This window comes from Oryctolagus cuniculus, chromosome 2 (assembly GCF_964237555.1).
Source record: "Oryctolagus cuniculus chromosome 2, mOryCun1.1, whole genome shotgun sequence".
Lineage (NCBI taxonomy): Eukaryota > Metazoa > Chordata > Mammalia > Lagomorpha > Leporidae > Oryctolagus > Oryctolagus cuniculus.
Genome location: NC_091433.1, coordinates 110,680,940 through 110,702,107, shown reverse-complemented (window position 1 = coordinate 110,702,107; position 21,168 = coordinate 110,680,940). Strand labels below are relative to the sequence as shown.

General features: G+C 51.9%; 1 protein-coding gene across 1 annotated transcript; it reads left to right on the top strand.

Annotated features, from left to right (window-relative positions):
• Nucleotides 1-469: 469 nt before the first annotated feature.
• Nucleotides 470-19,412, top strand: C2H2orf92 (chromosome 2 C2orf92 homolog). Its single transcript, XM_008253663.4, has 9 exons — nucleotides 470-631; nucleotides 2,059-2,121; nucleotides 5,968-6,069; nucleotides 7,743-7,826; nucleotides 12,024-12,125; nucleotides 12,955-13,023; nucleotides 15,616-15,726; nucleotides 16,995-17,145; nucleotides 19,137-19,412. Exons 1-9 carry the CDS (start codon nucleotides 550-552, stop codon nucleotides 19,267-19,269), a joined length of 897 nt encoding a protein of 298 aa, XP_008251885.3. The 5' UTR covers nucleotides 470-549; the 3' UTR covers nucleotides 19,270-19,412.
• The last annotated feature ends 1,756 nt before the right edge of the window (nucleotides 19,413-21,168 follow it).

Sequence of the window (21,168 nt, the reverse complement as noted above, 5' to 3'; positions counted from 1 at the left end):
TTAAGTTTTTGTCCCTCACTTCTGAAGAGTCCTGGTTAATATTTTGCCACTGTGGGGCCAGCGCTATGGTGTAATAGGTTAAGCCTCCACCTGTGGTGCTGGCATCCCGTGTACAGGCATCAGTTCAAGTCCTGGCTGCTCTACTTCTGATCTGGCTTCCTGCTAATGTGCCTGGGTAGAGCAATTGACCCCTGCACCCATGTGGGAGACCCAGAAGAAGCTCCAGGCTTCAGATCGACCCATCTCTGTTTCAGCCACTTGGGGAGTGAACCAGCAGATGGAAGATATCTCTCTCTCTCTCTCTCTCTAACTCTGCCTCTCAAATATATGAATAAAATCTTAAATATATATCTTGCCACTGTGTTGTCCCCCTCTGTCCCTGTCCATGGACACGCCCCTCCCCCTGCAGATAGCCCCGCCCCTGCCCCGCCCTCTGGGTGTGATCTCACAGACCACTGGGTTCTACTGTATCCTGGAGTCAAGGCTATTGAGTGGGAGGACTCTTCAGGAGTTCATTTTCTCCTTGATAGCGGACAGACCTCAGCGAAGATGAGCAGAGCTCTGATCCTCTGTGTTTTCCTCTTGGTTTTCTGGCAAGATACCAAGCCTCACCCTATCAACCTGATCGAAGGTACTGTCGCAGTGCGTCTGTGTGGCAGCGAGTGATTCTGGGAGCCTACATCGGGGGCTGGTGTGGTGGACACAGGCGTTCTCCCTGCCTGCCATCTTACCTCCCTATACTTGCCATTAGGGATTTAGTGCTTGGAAGAGGGAGTAACCTCAAAAGTTTTTCAAATTTTGAAGCTTACTCAAAGTTCAGAGCTCCATGGGCTTGTAGCATACGTGTGCATTTTAACTTTTGATTATAAAAGTTTTCTAACTATTTTGTTTATTTATTTGAAAGGTAGAGTGATGGGGTGGGGGTGGGGAGAGACAGAGTGTTAGAAAAAGGGGCACAGATTGGTGCCTCCTCACAGGGAGCACCAAATGTGAGGAAAAGTACAGAGAGGAGACAGAATACGAACTCGCAGCCAGACCACATTTACTCAAAGAAAATAAACTCGCAGAGGTCAACCAACTGCCATCGAGTACACAGACCCAGTGACTTAACACAGAGACTTAACACAGAGAATTACAAGGAATGTGGTCAGCCAGTTAAGTTTAGTAAAATAGCGAAAGTGGTTCTAAAAGCAGGAGGTGACTAAACATCGAGGAAGGAGATCCAGGTCACTTTTCATAACAGGAGTTTTCATAATATCCAAATGGTAAAAACAACCCAAATGCCCACACACACGTAAGAGACAAAATGGGCCAGCACCGCAGCTCACTAGGCTAATCCTCCGCCTGTGGAGCTGGTACTCCAGGTTCTAGTCCTGGTTGGGGCGCCGGTTCTGTCCCGGTTGTCCCTCTTCCAGGCCAGCTCTCTGCTGTGGCCCGGGAGTGCAGTGGAGGATGGCCCAAGTGCTTGGGCCCTGCACCCACATGGGAGACCAGGAGAAGCACCTGGTTCCTGGCTTCAGATCAGTGCAGCACCGGCAGTAGTGGCCATTTGGGGGGTGAACCAACGGAAGGAAGACCTTTCTCTCTGTCTCTCTCTCTCTCTCACTAACTGCCTGTCAAAAAAAAAAAAAAAAAAAAAACCAAAGGGTGTTTATGATCTTTTACTCATGAGCTTACTGGAGGCGTCATGCTGGCATTGTATCGATTCTTTTTTTTTTTTTTTAAAGATTTATTTATTTATTTGAAAGATAGAATTACAGAGAGGCAGGGGCAGAGAGGGAGAGAGAGAAAGGGGTCTTCCATCTGCTGGTTCACTCCCCAGATGGCCGCAACAGCTGGGGCTGTGCCGATCCGAAGCCAGGAGCCAGGAGCTTCTTCCGGGTCTCCCATGCAGGTGCAGGGGCCCAAGGACTGTGTTAAGATAGAAAAGGCGTTGAACGTGTGTGTGTCCATATCCTCAGGCACCCACGGGGGTTGATGCCGGGTGACTAAGGGGGACCCCCGTCCAGGCAGACCCAGGGAGCCCTTTCATCACAGCTGAATTTACTTTCTCCACAGGCCCAGCCAATAAATTTTCCTCAAGCATTAAAAATGAGGATGAAGGTTTGGCTAAACTATTTGGTAAGTAGCCCTGCTCATCCCTGGTTGTTTCCAAGGGGACCTGTTCCTGCTGCTTAGGGGGCAAAGCGAGCGCTTTGTTTTCAGGCTAGACGCTGCTCCTCTAAATGTCAAAGTCCCTAGAAATTAAGCCAAGCCCAGGGGAGAAACCCCGGGAAAGGCCCTGCTCCTCACAGCGGCCAAGGCTCCTCCATCCGGAGCCCCTCGCAGGTGCAGAGGGAGAGTGCACCACAGACCAGCTGCATCCCACCTGCCCCTTCCAGAGGACGGGGACCTTCTCAGGGTGGGGGGTGGGGGCTCTCATCCCTGCCTGAGGCTGAGCCCGTGCCTGTCCTGGGGAGATTGTTACAAAGAGGCGTCCCGCCCTGCCCGGCCATCGGCCATGGGGGGGGGGGGATGTTTGTGCAGTGGATGCTAGAGTCCTTCGGGTGCCTCCAGGCTGGGGCTGACTGATGTACTAGAAGTCTCTCATTTAACTCAAGAACAGCTCAGGCCAGGCCCAGGCCGTCACCTTCAGCAGAGGCCTGAGGCTGAGACAGGTCTGGGCCCCAGCCGTGTGCTGAAAGAAGCCGGCCCCATTTTGGTGAGTTCTCCCTGGTGCTAAGAGGGTCAGGCTGAGGGCCGCCTCTGGCGGGAGAGAGAGCTCCTGGGAGAGTGAGCAAGCGAGCGCTGCTGCTTCCCGCTGGGCTGGCGCTGTTGGATCAGAGGCGCCTGGCCACCCTGCCTGCAGGAGGGGCACCTCTCCACACATGGCGGACTCTGTCGCAGGAGCTGTCCCAGGTCGGGAACTCTGGGTTTGCCCTGCTTCCGCCAGCGTTCCCAAAGAGGGCTCAGCCAGTCGGCACTGCCCGCTGACTGGCGGGTGGCCAGCCCTGACGGATGAATGGATGCAGGTTGCTCTCGCAGGTGCACCAGCTGTGTGTTCAGCAAGTGCTGTCTAGGAGCCAGAGGGCTGTTCTGTGGTGACCCCAGTGCCACAGCCCCTCGTGTGTCAGAGGAGAGTGAGCGCCTCTGGAGATAGGAGTCTGGGCCAGGGTTTGGGAGGATCCTGTCGTTACTCGCCAAGGACCTACCAACCTGCCGGTGCCGTAGCGCAGGCAGGCACTGATCCACTCGGCAGCTTCCATCTGGGTGGCGTTTCAGGAACTTGTAGGTCCCTACACATTCATCACGGGGCGGGGGAGGTGAGAACTTGCTGTTTACTCCTGGTGAAGCGGACCGTGATTTTTCCCGTGTCTATTGAAAGCACCTGTTCCGTGTAGTGGGCAAACCCTCACCCGGGGCCAACAGCCTTGAAAGTGGACTTGGGATATGGATGATGTGAGTGCAGAGTGTGGTGATTCTTTCTTGTGGCTTAGCAAAATAAAGCCAGAGGGGAAATAAAACTCTGTTTCCTGGAGAAAGCTTTAGATGGGAAGAGAACTTAATATGAGGAGTCTTCAAAAAGTTCATGGGAAAACACAGCGTAGGAAAAAAGCATGCATGGATTTCAAATGTTTTGCTACAAAAGCAAACTTTTCCTTTAGTTATATTTTCCACAAGCATTTTGAAGTACCCTCATATTAAAAAAGTAACTCTGAAGTATTAGCAACTGTTTCATAAGCAAAGAGCTCCACCAGCTTATGGAATTTGTTAAGCTTCCCTTCTACCCCACAGCCTCCACCCAGATTTCGTGGGTATACTTTCATGCACAGCATTTGTAAATGAGATTTATCCTTTTTTTTTTAAAGATGGATTTTATTTATTTGAAAGTCAGAGTTACACAGAGAGAGGAGAGGCAGAGAGAGAGAGAGAGAGAGAGAGAGAGATGTCTTCCACCTGCTGGTTCACTCCCCAGATGGCTACAACAGCCAGGGCTGGGCCAGGCTGAAGCCAGGAGCCAGGAGCTTCTTCCGGGTCTCTCATGTGGGTGCAGGGGCCCAAGCACTTGGGTCATCCTCTGCTGCTTTCCCAGGTGAATCAGCAGGGAGCTGGATCAGAAATGGAGCAGCTGGGACTTGAATCGGTGCCCATAAGGGATGCTGGCGCTGCAGGTGGCAGCTTTACCTGCTACGCCACAGCACCGGCCCCGAGATTTATCGTTTCTAAGACAGCTTTTCTCCGTGGGTTTGTTGTATGGAATGTCACACTCAGGCCCCCTCCTGCTCTGGATTCTCTTCTGATGGCTTGGTGGCGGTGTGTGTGTGTGTGTGTGTGTGTGTTACAGGACACCATAGGTGGCCCTGCTATGGGACCGACGTGGGTCTGCAGCAGCCCCCTGGTGACTGGTTATCTTCCTCTGCTCCCTTTCTCAGCTCTTGCTTTGCTGCCCGGTGTGGCTGTGTCAGTGTGTCCGGTTATGTCTGCGTGCCTGCTTCTGCCCCTCTGTATCTCGGGGATGCAGACGGGAGCCGGCTCTCTTTGTTCTCTGAGCTGCCGGCACCTCCTACAGTTGCTGTGCAGAGCCGGAGCTCCGGAAAGCTCGTCGCAGGAACGACACAGTCTTCTGCTCCATCCCAGTCTAAGGGGCACAGTGATCTTCAGGAACTTAGGCTCGGTTCTTCCATAAAGCGGCCAAGGTCATTGCGGCAAGGCGAGTCCAGGTGTTCCTACAGTGCCTGTGCCGGTTGACAATGGACTTGGCTGAAATTCCTGGAAAACCATCAATGACTCACAGTGGCTTCAAGAGCGACTTGCTTTTTCCTTCCGTTGCAGCCGTCTGAGAGAGGCAATGATGGCTTTGCTGTAGTAGCTTAGGTTACGGGCAGTTTCTCTGAGACCCTCAGGGTCTTTCCTGGTGCTTGTGCCTGTTGCTCACAAAATGGCCTCTGCAGCTCCAGACATCACATCTGCTTTCAAAGTAGGAGGAAGAGGAGAGGAGGAGGTGCAGCAGCGTTTCTTTCTCTTCCGTCCAGAGCAGTACTCTCCTTGGGTCCCAGGAATCTTCTGAGGGCCTCTGTGTCCTGTGGCACTGCTCTGGCTGCTAGGGAGGGTCGGGAAGGGTGTGTCTGTCTGAGAGTTTGGCCCTGGCAGCTGGGAGCACAATTAGGCCTGAGAGTGGCAGGTGATGGGAGTGCAGAGTCTGCCACACACACTTCTCTCTCTGTCCTGGGTCAGTGATATGTTTCCCTCGGGTGCCTTTTTTTCTTCCCCACCTACTTATTCCACTCGTGCAAAGCTCCCCTGAGCAGCCCCCTAGCAGTATTTACTAGCTGACCTGGGGAACTGTTTTGAGGATGGCGATGATGAGAAGTTTCCAGAATAATCCTCACACTGGCACTTTTAAATTCCTTCTAGGCGTCGATATCTTCCAATTTCACGAGTCCTTCCTAGGAGTTAGCACAGTCCCCACCCTAAAGGTCAGAGGGGAAGGGACTTGCCTCCAGTCATGTTTGGGTAGAGAGCAAATCAGGATTGGGGTCTAGGTCTGTGTGCCACCCATGCAGGAACTCACTGCGGAAGGCTTCCCGGGGGAGGCAGTCTCAAAGGAAGATGTGAATCTTGGGGGAACAGGAATGCGGTCTGTCCATGCATGGGAATGGCGTGCGGAAGGTCTTAGAGACGTGGGTCAGAATGACAACAGGAACAAAGGGAAGATAATAGCACCAGCTGTCAAAGGATGTGGGGCAAATCCCAGCCCTACCCCTGGAAGGAGCAGTGTTTCCCGCCCAGGGTGTTGTCGGCAATCACAATTTTCCAGATGATGTAGGTAGTGGGAGCGTCCCTTCCCAAGACCGGGGAGCGTAACCTCCTGTGTCCTTCGAATCTGGATTGTTTAGTCAATAGACCACTTTAGGAATTTACATGGCAAAATATACGAATCCCGCGTGCATTGCTGGTATTAACATGCCTTTGTTTTCTTCACTGGAGATGAAATCCTACTGCAAGTGTTGTCCAAAGGCCCGTATGATGCACCGTTTGAGGATGCAAGAACAGCAGACAAATTACTTGCCCTGAAAGACATGGAAGAAGGCAAGTGTATGTGGTGAACACTAGAAGTGCAGGAACCTCTTTAGGTTTCTACGGTGTATGACGTGTGCTAAGCTATCATTCTAGACTTCTTGTAACTGGATACCAAGTGAGACAAGATCAAAACTGAGATGTGAGAGAATTGTCCGAAATTGTCTCTCTCTAATCTTTTTTTTTTCTTTTTTTTTTTTTTTCTTTTTTTTTGACAGGCAGAGTGGACAGGAGCAAGAGAGACAGAGAGAAAGGTCTTCCTTTGCAGTTGGTTCACCCTCCAATGGCCGCCAAGGCCGGTGCACCGCGCTGATCCGATGGCAGGAGCCAGGTGCTTCTCCTGGTCTCCCATGGGGTGCAGGGCCCAAGCACTTGGGCCATCCTCCACTGCACTCCCTGGCCACAGCAGAGAGCTGTCCTGGAAGAGGGGCAACCGGGACAGAATCCGGCGCTCCGACTGGGACTAGAACCCAGTGTGCCGGCGCCGCTAGGCGGAGGATTAGCCTAGTGAGCCGCAGCACCGGCTCTAATCTTTCACCAGCTATGCAATCCATGGCCTAAAGTGTGACCGTCTCTATATTTTGGAGTAAACACGGACACATGCTGTCAGGTTCTGACACTCTAGGATCTGTTCAGAGGCCAGAAACACAATTTCCATTTGGGGTTCGCTGGTCCTTGGAACATGAGCTATGAGTACTGTGATAACTTTCTATTTAGCAGCCCTTCCAAGTTCACTGCCTGTGTGTGCACTGGTCAGCATCTGGGGCAGCAAAGCCTTCCCACGTGCCTGTCCATCAACCCCGCTCCTGCCCTGGCTTCTGTATAGTCTGTGCCCAGAGCACTCTGATGTCAGAGCTGAGAAGCAGCAGTTGGCTACACACATAAACAAACGTGGAGGTGAAGGGGCATTTGGTCTGGTGGGGAAGACACCACTTAGAATGCTCATGTCCCACGGTGGAGGGCCTGACTTCCCGATGGGCTGTGCTCCCGACTCCAGCTTCCTGCGAAGGTAGCTCTTGGGAAGCAGCAGGGGATGGTTCAGGTCCTCGAGTCCCTGCTGCCTACATGGATTGAGTTCCCGGCTTCTGGCTTTGGCCTGGTCCAACCTTTGGCTGTTGCAGGCATTTAGGGTGTAAACCAATGGATGACAGATGACAGTTCTGTCTGTCTCCCTTTGCCTTTTAAAAGAAATTTAAAAAGAAAATTTATTTGAAAGGCAGAGTTACAGAGAAAGGGGGAGACAGAGATCTTGCATCTGCTGGTTGACTCCCCAAATAGCTGCAATGGTCAGGAATGGTCCAGACCAAAACTGAGAGCCCAGAACTCCATATGGATCTCCCACAGGGGAGGCAGGGGCCCAAGCACTTGAGCCACCCTCCATCCAGAGTCATAGAGAGACAGAGAGACAGACAGACAGACAGACATAGAGGGAAAGGTCTTCCATCCACTGGTTCACTCCCCAGATGGTCTCAACAGCTGGAGCAGAGCTGCACTGATCCAAAGCCAGGAACCAGGAGCTTTCTTCCGGGTCTCCCACGTGAGTTCAGGGGCCCAAGCACTTAGGTCATCTTCCACTGCTTTCCCAGGCCATAGCAGAGAGCTGGATCAGAAGTGGAGCAGCCGAGACTTGAACCGGCACCCATCCAAAGAAAGATTTAACCACAGCTAAGGTTTATTTCCCGTAGGTTTTCCCCAACCGAAGAACTTGACCAATTCGGAATTTGTATCAAGTTCTGATCTGGAAGAAGAAAATTTGGCCAAATTATTTGGTGAGTAACCTTTGAACGTGAAACTTTGAGGCTGTGTTTGCCAGTGGTTTTTCCTAAGGAGCCTGTTCCTCTGCTCTGGGTGGATGGCAAGTACTTTTCCTGGAGGCTAGAAGCTATTCCTCTAAGCGCTGAAGTCCCAAGAAATTAATCGAAGCATAGAAGGTAAACACTTGGAAACGACCCTGCTCCTCAAATAACAATCCAAGTAGCAGGAGCAGGACCACCATCTTGGAGCACTGGGAATCCTCCTGGGGAGACAGTGACAGAGAGCCCTGCCCCACCGAAGTCTGTGGTGTGGGGTGAGACTTGGCATCCGTAGTTTTCAAAGCCCTCCAGCTGATTCTAGGTCGTGACTCATTGATTTACTTCAAGCCTCTCTACTGCCATTTGAAGGAAACTAAGGTTAAGTGGGAGGTGGTTGGGTGAGAAGCTCTAGAACTGTGTCCCTTTATGAAAGCAACAGTTGAACTGGCAAGAGTGATCTTAGGCAGCTGTTTTGGGAAACTGGAGTCTAGTACAACATTTGCAGTGTCTAAGGGCGAGCTGAGCTCAGCGAAGAGATGGATACGTTGTAGTGGATTTCCACGCTCCGGGTAGCGGCTGCCATTCCCCATGCCTGCGTCCTGTGGCAGGACGCGGTGTGGCCAGCAGCCCACGTTCTTGTGAAGCTTGCTGGTGCCAAGGTGGACAATGGCGACCTCGTCCTCCGAAACTCAGGAGATGTGGTTTGACTGCTGCTAGATCCTGAGGGACCACACTGGCACTGGCCACTGTTTCAGACCTCAGGGGCTGGAGAAGCTTCCAAGCAGATCTTTTGAGGGAATGTAGAGAGACAGTGGTTTTTGTTTTTCTCCTTTTGGGAACTACTTGTGGGTACTTTAAAGAAACACTTGTCAGGTCACTGACTGATCTCAGAGACAACAAAGCAGGAATATTCTGCGTAGCAGAAATAGCTTGAAAAAGAGACAAATGGGGGCCGGTGCCGTGGCTCACTTGGTTAATCCTCTGCCTGCGGCACCAGCATCCCATATGGGAGCCAGGTTCTAGTCCCGGTTGCTCCTCTTCCAGTCCAGCTCTCTGCTGTGGCCTGGGAAAGCAGTAGAAGATGGCCCAAGTCCTTGGGTCCCTGCACCCATGTGGGAGACTGGGAGGAGGCTCCTGGCTCCTGGCTTCAGATTGGCGCAGCTCTGGCCATTGTGGCCATTTGGGGAGTGAACCAGCGGACAGAAGACCTTTCTTTCTGTCTCTCCCTCTCACTGTCTCTAACTCTACCTCTCAAATAAATAAATAAAATCTTAAAAAAAGAGAGAGAGAGAGAGACAAATGGATGGCTCCAATCCCCAACAAGCAAAAATCAGGAATCTTTGAGAAGTGAGAGGATTAGATTTTTTTTAAAAAGATTTATTTATTTATTTGAAAGTCAGAGTTACACAGAGAGAAGGAGAGGCAGAGAGAGAGGTCTTCCATCCATTGGTTCACTCCCCAATTGGCTGCAATGGCCGGAGCTGCACCCATCTGAACCCAGGAGTCAGGAGCTTATTCCAGGTCTCCCAAGCAAGTGCAAGGGCCCAAGGATGTGGGCCATCTTCCATTGCTTTCCCAGGCCAAAGCAGAGAGCTGGATTGGAAGTGGAGCAGCCAGGACTAGAACTGGCACCCATATGGGAGGCTGAGGCTTCAAGGCAGGGCTTTAACCTGCTGCACCACAGTGCTGGCCCCAAGAGGATTAGATTTCTAGAGTTATCAAGATATGATACTCAGGATGTCCACTTTCAGCATAAAATTAGGAAAAGACAAAGGAACAAGAGTGTATGGCTCATTAATGTCCGGTTAAAAGAAAAAATTTTTTTTGACAGGCAGAGTGGACAGTGAGAGAGAGAGACAGAGAGAAAGGTCTTCCTTTTGCCGTTGGTTCACCCTCCAATGGCTGTTGCGGCCGGCGCACCGCGCTGATCCAAAGCCAGGAGCCAGGTGCTTCTCCTGGTCTCCCATACGGGTGCAGGGCCCAAGCCCTGGGCCATCCTCCACTGCACTCCTGGGCCACAGCAGAGAGCTGGCCTGGAAGAGGGGCAACCGGGACAGAATCCAGCGCCCCAACCGGGACTAGAACCCAGAGTAACCGCACCACAGGCGGAGGATTAGCCTAGTGAGCCACAGTGCCAGCCAAGTTAAAAGGAATTTGATAGAACCTTTCCTGGGGAAGCCTGGTGTAGGAATTATCAGCCAAAGACATTGAGTGAATGGCCTTCAATGTGTTTAATGAGCTAAAAGTCACCATGGATAAAGAACTTGAGTAAAACAAAATAGGAATACCAATAAATAGGCAGGAGTTATAAAAAGGAGCTAAAATGAAAGTATATAAGATAGCAACTTAAAGCCATGAGAAAAAATGGAAACCATTTTAAAGATGATGTCACAGGTGAATATATATTTCTTTTTCTAACGACTTATTTATTTGAAAGGCAGAATAACAGAGAAAGAGGGGGAGACAGAAAGATCTTCCATCTGTTGGTTCACTCCCCAAATGGTCACAGTGGAAGTCAGGAACCAGCAGCTTCGTCTGGGTCTCCTACATGGGTGGCAGGGTCCCAAATCCTTGAGCCATCCTCTGCTGCTTTCCCCAGGCCATCAGCAGGGAGCTGGATTGGAAGTGGAGCAGCTGGGACATGAACCAGTGCCCATATGGGATGCCAATGTTCCTGCCACATTGGCATCCCATATGGGTGCCTGTTTGTGTCTTGGCTGCTCCATTTCCAATCCAGCTTCCTGCTGATGGCCTGGGAAAGCAGCAGAAGATGGCCCAAGTCCTTGGGCCCCTGCATCAACATGGGAGACCTGGAAGAAGCTTCTTCCTCTGCCTCTCCCTCTCTGTAACTCTGCCTTTCAAATAAATAAATAAATAAATTTTTTTTAAAAAAGCCAGTAATTAGGGAAATGAGAAACAAAAAAGGCACAATACAGAAAATGAGAAAAAATGGAAGATAAATATTTCTTTACCAGTAATCACATTAAGTGTAAATTGATTGGATCATTAAAAGACTAGATTTTTAAAGATGTATTTATGTATTTGAAAGGGAGGTTACAGAGAGAGGCAGACACAGAGGTCTTCCATCTGCTGGTTCACTTCCCCAATGGCCTCAACAGCCAGGGCTGGGCCAATCTGAAGCCAGGAGCCAGGAGACAGGAGCCAGGAGCTTCTTCCGGGTCTCCCACATGGGTGCAGGGGCCCAAGCACTTGGGCCATCTTCTACTGCTTTCCCACGCCATAAGCAGAGAGCTGGAGCAGTCAAGACTCGAAACAATGCCCATATAGGATGCTGGCACCCCATGCAGCAGCTTTACCCACTATGCCACAGTGCTTGTCCCAAGAAAGTAAATTTTTAATTCTGAAGTGAGAGGGGGGCATTATTACTGATTTTCTGAAAGAAAAAGTGTCATAAGGAGGATAATATCAACATTTCTATGCCAACAAATTGGAGATTTTTTGGAAAAAGATTTTGTTTCTTTATTTGAGGGACAGAGTTACAGAGAGAGGGAGAGACAGAGAGAAAGGTCTTCCATCTGCTGATTCATTCCCCAAATGGCTGCAATGGCCAGAGCTAGGCTGATCCGAAGTCAGGAGCCAGGAGCTTCTTCTGGGTCTCCATGTGGCTGCTGGGGCCCAAGCACCTGGGGCATTTTTTGCTACCTTCCCAGGCCATAGCAGAGAGCTGGATTGATTGTAGAGCTGGGACTCCAACCAGTGCCCGTATGGGATGCCAACACTACAGGTGGCAGCCTTACCTGCTGTGCCGCAGTGCCGGCCCCGACAGTTTGATAAAGAAAGAACTTCCTGACGTTTTAAAATCTGTTATGCATTATTGTTACCCCTACAGCCATCTTCCCATTTTTCTGGGCCATCCTGGGGAAAGTCTCATGGGTGAGGAAAAGGAAGAAAAATCATGGCGCTAAACACCAGGAGCTCTGGGGCAGTTTCCAGCCCTGCATTCCAGGATATCTTGAGCAATCACCATATTCCAGATGGTTTGGGTTGCTGGAGCTTCGCTTCCCAAGACAAAGCATTTTAGAACGCAACCTCCCATGCCCATGGCGTCTGCATCATTTCTTCATGTCTTTGGACCACTTTAGGAACTTACACAGCAGAACGCATACATCCCGCGTTGCTGATAGTAACATGCCTTTGTTTGCTTCCCTTGAGATGAAATTCTGCTGCAAGTGTTGTCCAAAACTCCGTATGATGTACCGTTTGAGGAGGCGAGAACAACTGGCAAATCAATGACAAAGAGAGAAGTAAATGAAGGCAAGTATACGTCACTCAGCATGTGAGTGCGCGTCTTTTATAGGCTCCACGTTGTAGTAGTAGGTGTGCTTTGTTGTCATCCTCGCCTCCCTGAAACCAGCTACTGTGGGGCAAAAGCCTCTCTCCCCACCACCTGTGGAGGCCCTGTCTCAAGTGTGACTGTGCCTGTGTTCTGGGGTGATCCTTGACATGCGGGGAGCAGGCAGGTCCTGCCACTCCGGGCACCTGGTTTGTAAGTGGACTTTCTTGTTCCTTGCCACACGAGCCCTGGGTAACGTCATAACCTCTGTTCCACACACTTGATACTTGCATGTGCGTGATGTGGTTGAGAGACAGCCTGGATGGTCATCAGTGCCCCATTGAGTGGATGAGAAGACAGAACCAAAAACGACTTTCCCTGGGCATAGCCACAGACATGACACAGGTGAAGATAGTCCTCTGTCCCAGAGTAGTTTCATGGGATTGGAAAAAAAAAAAAAGTTCTTGGGAATTAAGACAGCTGTTTGATCAGCGGTAATGGGAAGAGAATTCCCCTGCGGCAGGGGAGTGAGCCTTGAGGAGGGGGTGGGGTGGGGTGGGGCGCGTATCTTGCATACAGATATACACTGCAGTGCCTAAGGGCAATTTCCCACTTCCTCTGCCCAGGAGTCTACACTCAGTCCGCGGATGGCTCTGTCTACACCAGTGACTCAACTTTCAGACACACATTTCCAAATACAAATCAAATTCTCTAGGGACATTTCAACTTAGCAATGTAAAATGAAATATGGATGCAGGTGTGTACTAAAGAAACCCTTTTTCTCCCCCCCCCCCACCTGTCTCATCAAAGGAGTTAGCAACGCTTGGAATTCTGAGCCGGACTATTTCCTCGGCACCGCGGACAGAATTGCCGATAACGGTAAGTGCGAACGGCGAAGCTTGGAGCTGGGAATCACTAAGTCGTGGTTCTTGTTTCTTTTGCCTGAGTTGAGAACCCAGTGAGAGGCAGAGGCAGGGTGCTGGCAGATGGATCTCAAGCTCTCTTATGAATGCTTGGGTGTAGGTGCTTTGCCCGTACTTGGGCAGAGTGCCCAGCGCTGGTCACGGTGCAGCATGGTGGCAGATGGGTCACCACGAGGGAGAGAGAGCTGCCCATGGCATCTGAGTCCTCTTCCCAAGCTTCCTCGCTAAGTCCTTCCGCCCCTGGAGAGTCCGGGGCTTGTAAGAGGCTGAGCACACTGCTGAGTGCCACCCCAGGGGGCTCTCTGCATCCCCAGGAGGATTATGGGAAGGTGTTCCTGGCTGATGAGAAAGGCTGGTCTTGCCAGTCTCACTGCCGTGGAGGCCAATTGGCTTGAGCACAGGGCGAGCACCTACAGTCCCAGGATGCATTTCTTCCTCTGAAAGGGATAAAGCAGGACAAGCTTGTCTCTCTCTGCCATGCTGGGGAGAGGGGCGGGGATGAGTGTCTACACAGAGCTGCATGTGGCCTGGAGCCATCTCACCCACACAGATCTTCCATCTGTTAGTTCACTCCCCAGATGGCCGTAACAGCTGGGAGCCAGGAGCCTATACAATAAACAATTAGTTGTAAATATGCTAAAATGGAGGGTATTTGGACAGTGCTTAGGTTGGATTTGTAAAGAGTTTTGGAAGAACAAGGAGGTGGAGCTGCTTCGTAAAGTTGCCTTGAGTAGCACAGGCAAGGGAAGAAGAGAACTGAGCAGACCCTGTGGGCAGTGGTGAAGGCCACAACCAACGCCCACCTTCTGAGGCTGGGAGCTGCTCTGAAGCCGGCCCACAGGGAGCAGGAAGTTCCAGACCACACTGTCTGCACCTCTAGCGACAGTAGTGATCAATGGTGGACAGGACAGGAGGAGCCTGGAGAAGTGACGCCTCTGCGAAGTGAGGTGTTGAGAGGTGTGCACAGGTCCCTGGACAGCAGCTCACACTGGGAGTGATCTTAGGTCCACTCTGGGGACTCCAGTCTCTGTCCTGGGACACCTGACAATGAGGTGCTGTTGACATCTAAATCAAGGCTCATTTCTTTTGTTCTTTTTAAAATTTCTTTATTTGAAAGTCAGAGTTACAGAGAGAGAGAGAGAGAGAGAGAGAGGTCTTCCATCTGCTGGTTCACTCCCCAGATGGCCACAACGGCCGGAGCTGTGCCAATTTGAAGCCAGGAGCCAGGAGCCAGGAGTTTCTTCTGGGTCTCCCACGTAGGTTCAGGGGCCGAAGGACTTGGGCCATCTTCTACTGCTTTCCCAGGCCATAGCAGAGAGCTGGATCAGAAGTAGAGCAGCCAGGACTTGATCTGGTGCCCATATGGGATGCTGGCACTGCAGGTGGAGGCTTTGCCCGCTATGCCACAGTGATGGCCCCCGAAGATTCATTTCAATGCTTGTCTCTTAAGAACATGAAAACAAAAATTGCAATGTAAAACTTCAACCCCGGGGCCAGCACTGTGGCATAGTGGATAAAGTCACTGCCTGCAATGCCAGCATCCCATATGGGTGCTGGTTTGAGTTCTGGCTGCTCCACTTTTGATTCAGCTCTCTGCTATGTCCTGGGAAAGCAGTAGAAGATGGCCCAAGTCCTTGGGCCTCTGCACCCACGTGGAAGACCCAGAAGAAGCTCTTGATTTCAGCCTGGCCCAGTGCCAGCTGTTTTGGAAAGTTGGGGTATAAACTAGTAGATGGGAGATATGTCTCTCTGCCTCTCAAAAATAAATAAAAATTCAACAAATAATTAAAGTCACAACTCATCACATAAAAAATACTCTTCAAACTCTCCAAAGAACTTTAGATAAACAGAAACTTAGGACCTTCCTGATGGTAAGTATAGAAAATGGCTCTTAATTCAGTTGGGTTTTTTCGTTGTGTAGAGAGGAGGAAAGTGCAGCTGTGTGTTCCAGGGTCAAGTCTATTTGTTTATGGCTCTGTGAAAGACAAGGCAAGCGCACATCCCCATTGGCTGCTCCATGGCGGCCAGAGCGTCCTCTCCGTGGCTGCTCATCTCTTAACTCTGGTATGACAAGCTGGCATTTTCCAAGTCAAATCACTGTGCGTCACATTAAATTGGGAGTTTCTCTCTTTCTAAGCCAAATTGGATAAGAAACAAGTTTCTGTTTCTCTAGGAATGAAGAGAACTTCATCAGGCTATATACAAATGAGTCAGATAGATAATAGTAGAGGTAGGATGCAAATACCTCTTATTTTGACCCTTCTATTAAAAGAAAAAGACAATGTGAGGTGGGGAAAGAGACAGATGGACAGGTAGATTCATAAATATAGTCAGACTGACAGACAGAAAGAGATCTTCCATCCTCTGGTTCACTCCCTTAAGACCCACACTATCCAAGGGTAGACCAGGTGAATATACTCTGTTAACACTACATAGTATGTAGAGTCTTCTCCAACACCCCAACTCCCTACTTTGACTCTAGAAAGAAAAAACAGAACTAATCACAGACCAACAGTGTTTCCTGATGGGCGGGTCTTATCTTTTGTAGATCACATTTCAGAAGAGAGGAGGATTAAAGAACCCTCCCTATTCCACAGAGATGTGAATAACCAATTAGCTACTGTCACTAGCGGAACAGCTGAAGGCGCAGTGAGCCCAGGTGAGTCTAGCGCGTGAGTGAATAAGATCCGTAACCGCAAATGACTTCAGAATGTGTCTGAGTAGATGGGCGGCACACCGTTAATTCACCTTCGGAAGTGTATGATCTGTGGTTAAAATTATGAATAAACTAACTGCACCCTTTCAAAAAGATGCTACTCATATCCTGATTGCACACAGCCAAGTTCATTCGTCATCCAGGTATCATCTCCAGAGGCCCCGCCACTGCCGAGCACTGAGGCTTTGTAGCTTGCAAGGAGGTTTAAATGCCAAATGCTGGCCCAGGGCCCCCGGGCCTGGCATCTTCCTCCTTGCTGGATTACCTGGGCCTGGGCTACCCCCTCCATGCAGCCTGTCAACGTAATGCCTGATCATCACTTTGCAAAGCTTGGAAAGGCAATGCTGGGTTTATCCACCAGAGCCCTTGGTGCCTCCTGATTGGCTGCCCTTTGAAGTGGCATGGATGAGGGCAGAAAGTTGGACATGCATAGTGTTCTTCCCCTAACCTGGCAAGACCCTTGGCCGGCACTCTCCTGCCTGTATCACCAGCTGGGCTTGGCTTCTCCCCACCTTGTTCTTGTCATTGAACCTCCAGACCCCATTTCTCTGATCCCTCTTTCCTTTTCAGTCCCCTTGCAAATAGGGTGACAAGCTCTAGAAGCCTGATGTCAGCTGGACTCTCCTTCCTTTGAGATCCAGCTAAGAGCCCAAGCCCACGCTTGGTGGCCCCAATCCACCCTCCAGATTGCTGGGAGGTCCTAGAGACCCGCTGGACCCTGGGATCACCACTACCTTGTGTTCACCTCCTGTTGGATCAGACCTGATCCCCACCCCAAACCTGCACACATGTGGCTGACTCTATATACAGTAGGATTTGCTGAAGCTGGGGGAACGGGGGCAGCAGAGACCGGGTTATAGAAGCGCTGTAGACCAAATGCCTCTGTTCCCATAAGCCTTTGCAACAGGGCTTTCTCACCTCTTCTCGTGTCTCTCCCACTGCTGTTTCTTGCTCCTTCTTTCTGCCCCCTCTGTTGCCTGCATCACCCCTCTGCCAGCCGATGATGAATGCATTTCCCTAAACAAAGCCAGTTCCATCCCCAAGAACACTTCTGGAACCAGCAGGTGGACTGCTGTTTTCCTCTCTGCAGTGAGCGTGACTCTCAGGTTGCCCTGGCAGATGGGGGCCAGGCTGTGAGTAGCAGCAGGGCTGTGTGTGTGTGTGTGTGTGGGGCACCCCTCCATGTCCCCTCTGGCCTGTGTCTTCCGCAGATAGTCGCAACGGGAACATGCCCTGTGCACAGCTCCTGCACTTCCTGCGAAAGAACATCATCATCACCGCCTTCTCCGTGGCCGCCATCCTTGCTGTCACGGTCATGCTGCTGCTCATGTTGACCTCGTACGTCAGGAGCAGGCAGCCCCTGTGAGTGGCTCCTAGCGCCCGCCCTTCCACCCGGGACTCGTGGGTGCTGGCACTGAAGCTGCCCCACCCTCCCCCGAAGCTTCCTGGATTGGGGAGGAGGAGAGTGGGGGCTCTCTAGGCCGGGCTGTGTGCAGACATCACCTGTGGGCTTGGAAGAGGACGCGTGCCCTGGATCCTGGGCCCTGTCTGCGTGACTGATGCACACCAGTCTTCCTGGACTGGGCTGTGCCCATCCGGCTACTGAAAGAGGAGACTGTGTCATGTCTGGCATGAAGATGGAAAAATAGCCAATGCACAGAGAAAGGAAAGGAAGTACACAGCTCCGAGAGGTGGGGTGGGGAGGGATGTGAGCAAGCTGGTGTGCACCTAGGGCCCGTGGTGGAGCTGCTCTGGTCGTTAGAATATTGCAGAAGGCTCCACGGGTCCCTCTACAGCCACTTCAAGAACCTCCCCCCACCCACCCACCCCTGATCCTGCACGTGAAGGGTTAATGCCTGGTACAGCAGTGGCCTTGAGAGGCCAGGCTCTACCAGTGGGCCCTTGGGCTGGCAGAGCCTATGTGCACCATTGTTCAGTGTTTTGATGAAACCACTGGATGACAGGGCTCAAGCATGGAACACTGGAAGCAACTAGTGTGCAAGACTGTGCACTCACTGTGTAAGTGAGTCACTGCGTTTGGAAATTCTATGCTGTGGGCTGTGCGGCTGGGGACGTGGTCACAGAGGACAGAGCAGCTCCCCAACAGGCCCCTCACTGTGTCGGGGGCTCAGCGTGTCCCCCGAGAGAGGGGACCGGGGCTGTGTGACGATGCTGAAGTGTCTGCTTCTGAGGCTGCGGTATTTCCATTTCCCCACAAGAAGGGCGTTGCTTTCTCTAGATGCCAGGAGTGCTCCAGGGGTCCTGCGACTGGTGACTCCTTGAGGGGGTTAGACATGACTTGTTTCAGAGCGCCTGAAAGTAAGCATGGCCCTGTTTCACAGTTTTGAATATGGCTCATCTTTCCGACGGGCCATTTCCCCTCCACGCCCCTTGTACCCGTCCAGCTCACAGAGACATAGTTGTACATGGCCTGGGTTAGTCGTGGACAAGTGTTTTCCAGAAAGGGATATTGCAGAGGCTCTGTGGGGGCCAGAGGTGGCAGGGATTTATTTTTATTTTTATTTTTTATTTTATTTTATTTTTTTTTTTTTGACAGGCAGAGTGGACAGTGAGAGAGAGAGACAGAGAGAGAAAGGTCTTCCTTTGCCGTTGGTTCACCCTCCAATGGCCACCGCTGCAGCCGGCGCACCGCGCTGATCCGATGGCAGGAGCCAGGAGCCAGGTGCTTTTCCTGGTCTCCCATGGGGTGCAGGGCCCAAGCACCTGGGCCATCCTCCACTGCACTCCCTGGCCATAGCAGAGAGCTGGCCTGGAAGAGGGGCAACCGGGACAGAATCCGGCGCCCTGACCGGGACTAGAACCCGGTGTGCTGGCGCCGCAAGGGGTGGAGGATTAGCCTATTGAGCCACGGCGCCGGCCATATTTTTTATTTTTTTTTTGACAGGCAGAGTGGACAGTGAGAGAGAGAGACAGAGAGAAAGGTCTTCCTTTGCCATTGGTTCACCCTCCAGTGGCCGCCGCAGCTGGCGCACCGCGCTGATCCGATGGCAGGAGCCAGGTGCTTCTCCTGGTCTCCCATGGGGTGCAGGGCCCAAGCACTTGGGCCATCCTCCACTGCACTCCCTGGCCACAGCAGAGAGCTGGCCTGGAAGAGGGGCAACCGGGACAGAATCCGGCACCCCGACCAGGACTAGAACCCGGTGTGCCGGCGCCGTAGGCGGAGGATTAGCCTAGTGAGCCGTGGCGCCGGCCAGTGGCAGGGGTTTCATGTATGACAAGCCCGCCTGTTGGAAGGCGGAATCCTCCCCACTCAGAACACCAGACTATCCCCGCCTAACAGGGACTCCTGCGTGCGCAGCTGAGCAGCGTTTGTTTTCTGTGGCTTGTTTCAGATACCCGCCGGCAAACATGACCTATAACATTTTCATCATGAATGGCAAGACTTGGTGGCAGAAGTCTCCAGATAAAAATCTCAGGAAGTTTTCTGGGAAGCAGAAGCTTCTGAAAAGCAATTCTTGTGTCTAAGGCAGGTGGGGGGGGGGGGGCAGCCACCCAAGTCTGCAGACTGCGCCGCGGGGCTGCGCTCCATCCAGACACCGCGAGAGGCAGTTGGATTTCTGGCTGCAAGGTGCCCTCACCAAACACCTTCACCTTCTCATCACCCAGTCTTGAATGGACCAAGAAAAAGTACTGCACCGTAGGATGCTTATGGTCAAATGGCGCTAATGCCGGTGCAGGAAATCGCCCATTTTTCCAAAGACAAACCTAGTTTTCCATTATGTAGTTCTTTATTTAGTAAAGCATTTGTTCATTAATTCAGCCTGTCATTGGACAGTTATTAATTGAATACCTAATAACGCAGACAATATCCAAAGGCAACAAGGGAGCCAGGGCTGAGTCTGGCCCGGCTTCTGCTCTGGGCAGGATGGCAGTGTGGGGTAGGGTGAGTCTCTTTTGTGGGAGGTAGGAATACATGAAGTATTCCACCAAGACCATGAAGAATTGCGGGAGCTCCACTTGTAACCAGGTTTTATAAGCTTCCACGTCTACAGCAAAACCCAGGCGTTTGGGTGTTTTAAAATGTTCCACCTATTCATAAAGCATAAAGCACTTCTGTGAGTAATTCATTCTCATTTAAACCAGCTGGGGTTAATTTTTGTATGGGGGAGGGACCGGGGTCACTACAACGTTTGGCTTTCTGGTTGTTCCTGGTAGCATGCAGTACTGCAGAGCTGCCCCTAGAGGGCGCACTTGGACTTGTCGGTTACCAGGCGCTAAAGAAATTGGGCAAATGGGGAGATAGATGGTGAGGGCGATAATGCAGCCTGTCTTTCTCAGGCCAATTGTACTTTTCACAACAGCCCTGCGAAGTAGGTACTGTCACCACCACCCCCTCCCCATTTCCCCAGAGTGAAAACTCTGGCTCCCTCAGTGCTAAGTGGCAAACCCAGGAGATAAAATTCCCTGCTGTCAGCACCCAGAGGAAGGCAAAGTCGGGCTGCATGCAGTGGGTGGGAGGGAATCCGGGAGGAGGTCTGGGACAGGGGCTGGAGTGCTTTTGGGGTCAATGGGCTGCAGGGTGACCCCCCCCCCCAGCAGCCTGGAGCCTGCAGCCCTCCCACCCCCACCAGCTGAGGTTTTCCAGCCCTAACCTGGTGGCCCCTTTACTGTCACGCAAAGCCCCAACTCCACCCAGTCTGAGGTCAGGAAGGCTTCCTGGAGGAAGGTCCATTTAATGGGAGACCTGAAAGAGGGCTGAGGCGGGCAGGTGAAGGGGCCGGGGCAGAGCATGGGCGAGGACCCTGCGGTGTGACAATTTCTTCCCTGGCCCTCTGCATATCGGGTGTGAATCTGTAGAGCACCCAGCCCACGTGTCCACCGCTTGCCCTTTCCGCCAACGTGCAGGAGCCACACTGCCTCTTGTCACACTGGCGGGACCCACACCCTTATCTGCGTCCCCATCTCAGAAGCTGCTGTGTAGTTTCTGGCCGTCAGCTCTGGGCAGGAAGGAGGGGAGGGGTCAAGGCTGCTGGACCTGTGCATGGCAAAGTCTGGGTGCCCCCTTCTCAGAGTCTGGAGACCCCGCCTACCCATGGAATGGGTCCGTGTGCTGCTGCCCCTTGGTGCCTGCATGCAGCCTGCTCCCTGGGAAGCTGTCCCCCGGCCCCTACCCTTGTAGGTAGTTTTAAAAAAGAAAGTTTGGGACCAGTGCTTGTGGGTAGAGAGTTGAGCCAGCATCGTGTACAAAGCGCCTACTGGAATCCCGGCTGCTCTATTTCCCATCCGGTTCCTTGCTGATGCTCCTGGGAGAGCAGCCGAAGATGGCCCAAGTGCCTGAGCCCCTGCCAGGGAAGCCTGGATGGAGTTCCTGGCTCCCAGCTTGGGCCTCGCCCATTCTTGGCTATTGTGGCCATTTGGGGAGAG

Coding starts and splice junctions, on each gene's coding strand:
- C2H2orf92 (XM_008253663.4), top strand. CDS start 550: ATGAGCAGAGCTCTGATCCTCTGTGTTTTCCTCTTGGTTTTCTGGCAA. Junction 12,126..12,954: donor AAAGAGAGAAGTAAATGAAG/GCAAGTATACGT, acceptor GTCTCATCAAAG/GAGTTAGCAACGCTTGGAAT. Junction 15,727..16,994: donor TGAAGGCGCAGTGAGCCCAG/GTGAGTCTAGCG, acceptor TGTCTTCCGCAG/ATAGTCGCAACGGGAACATG.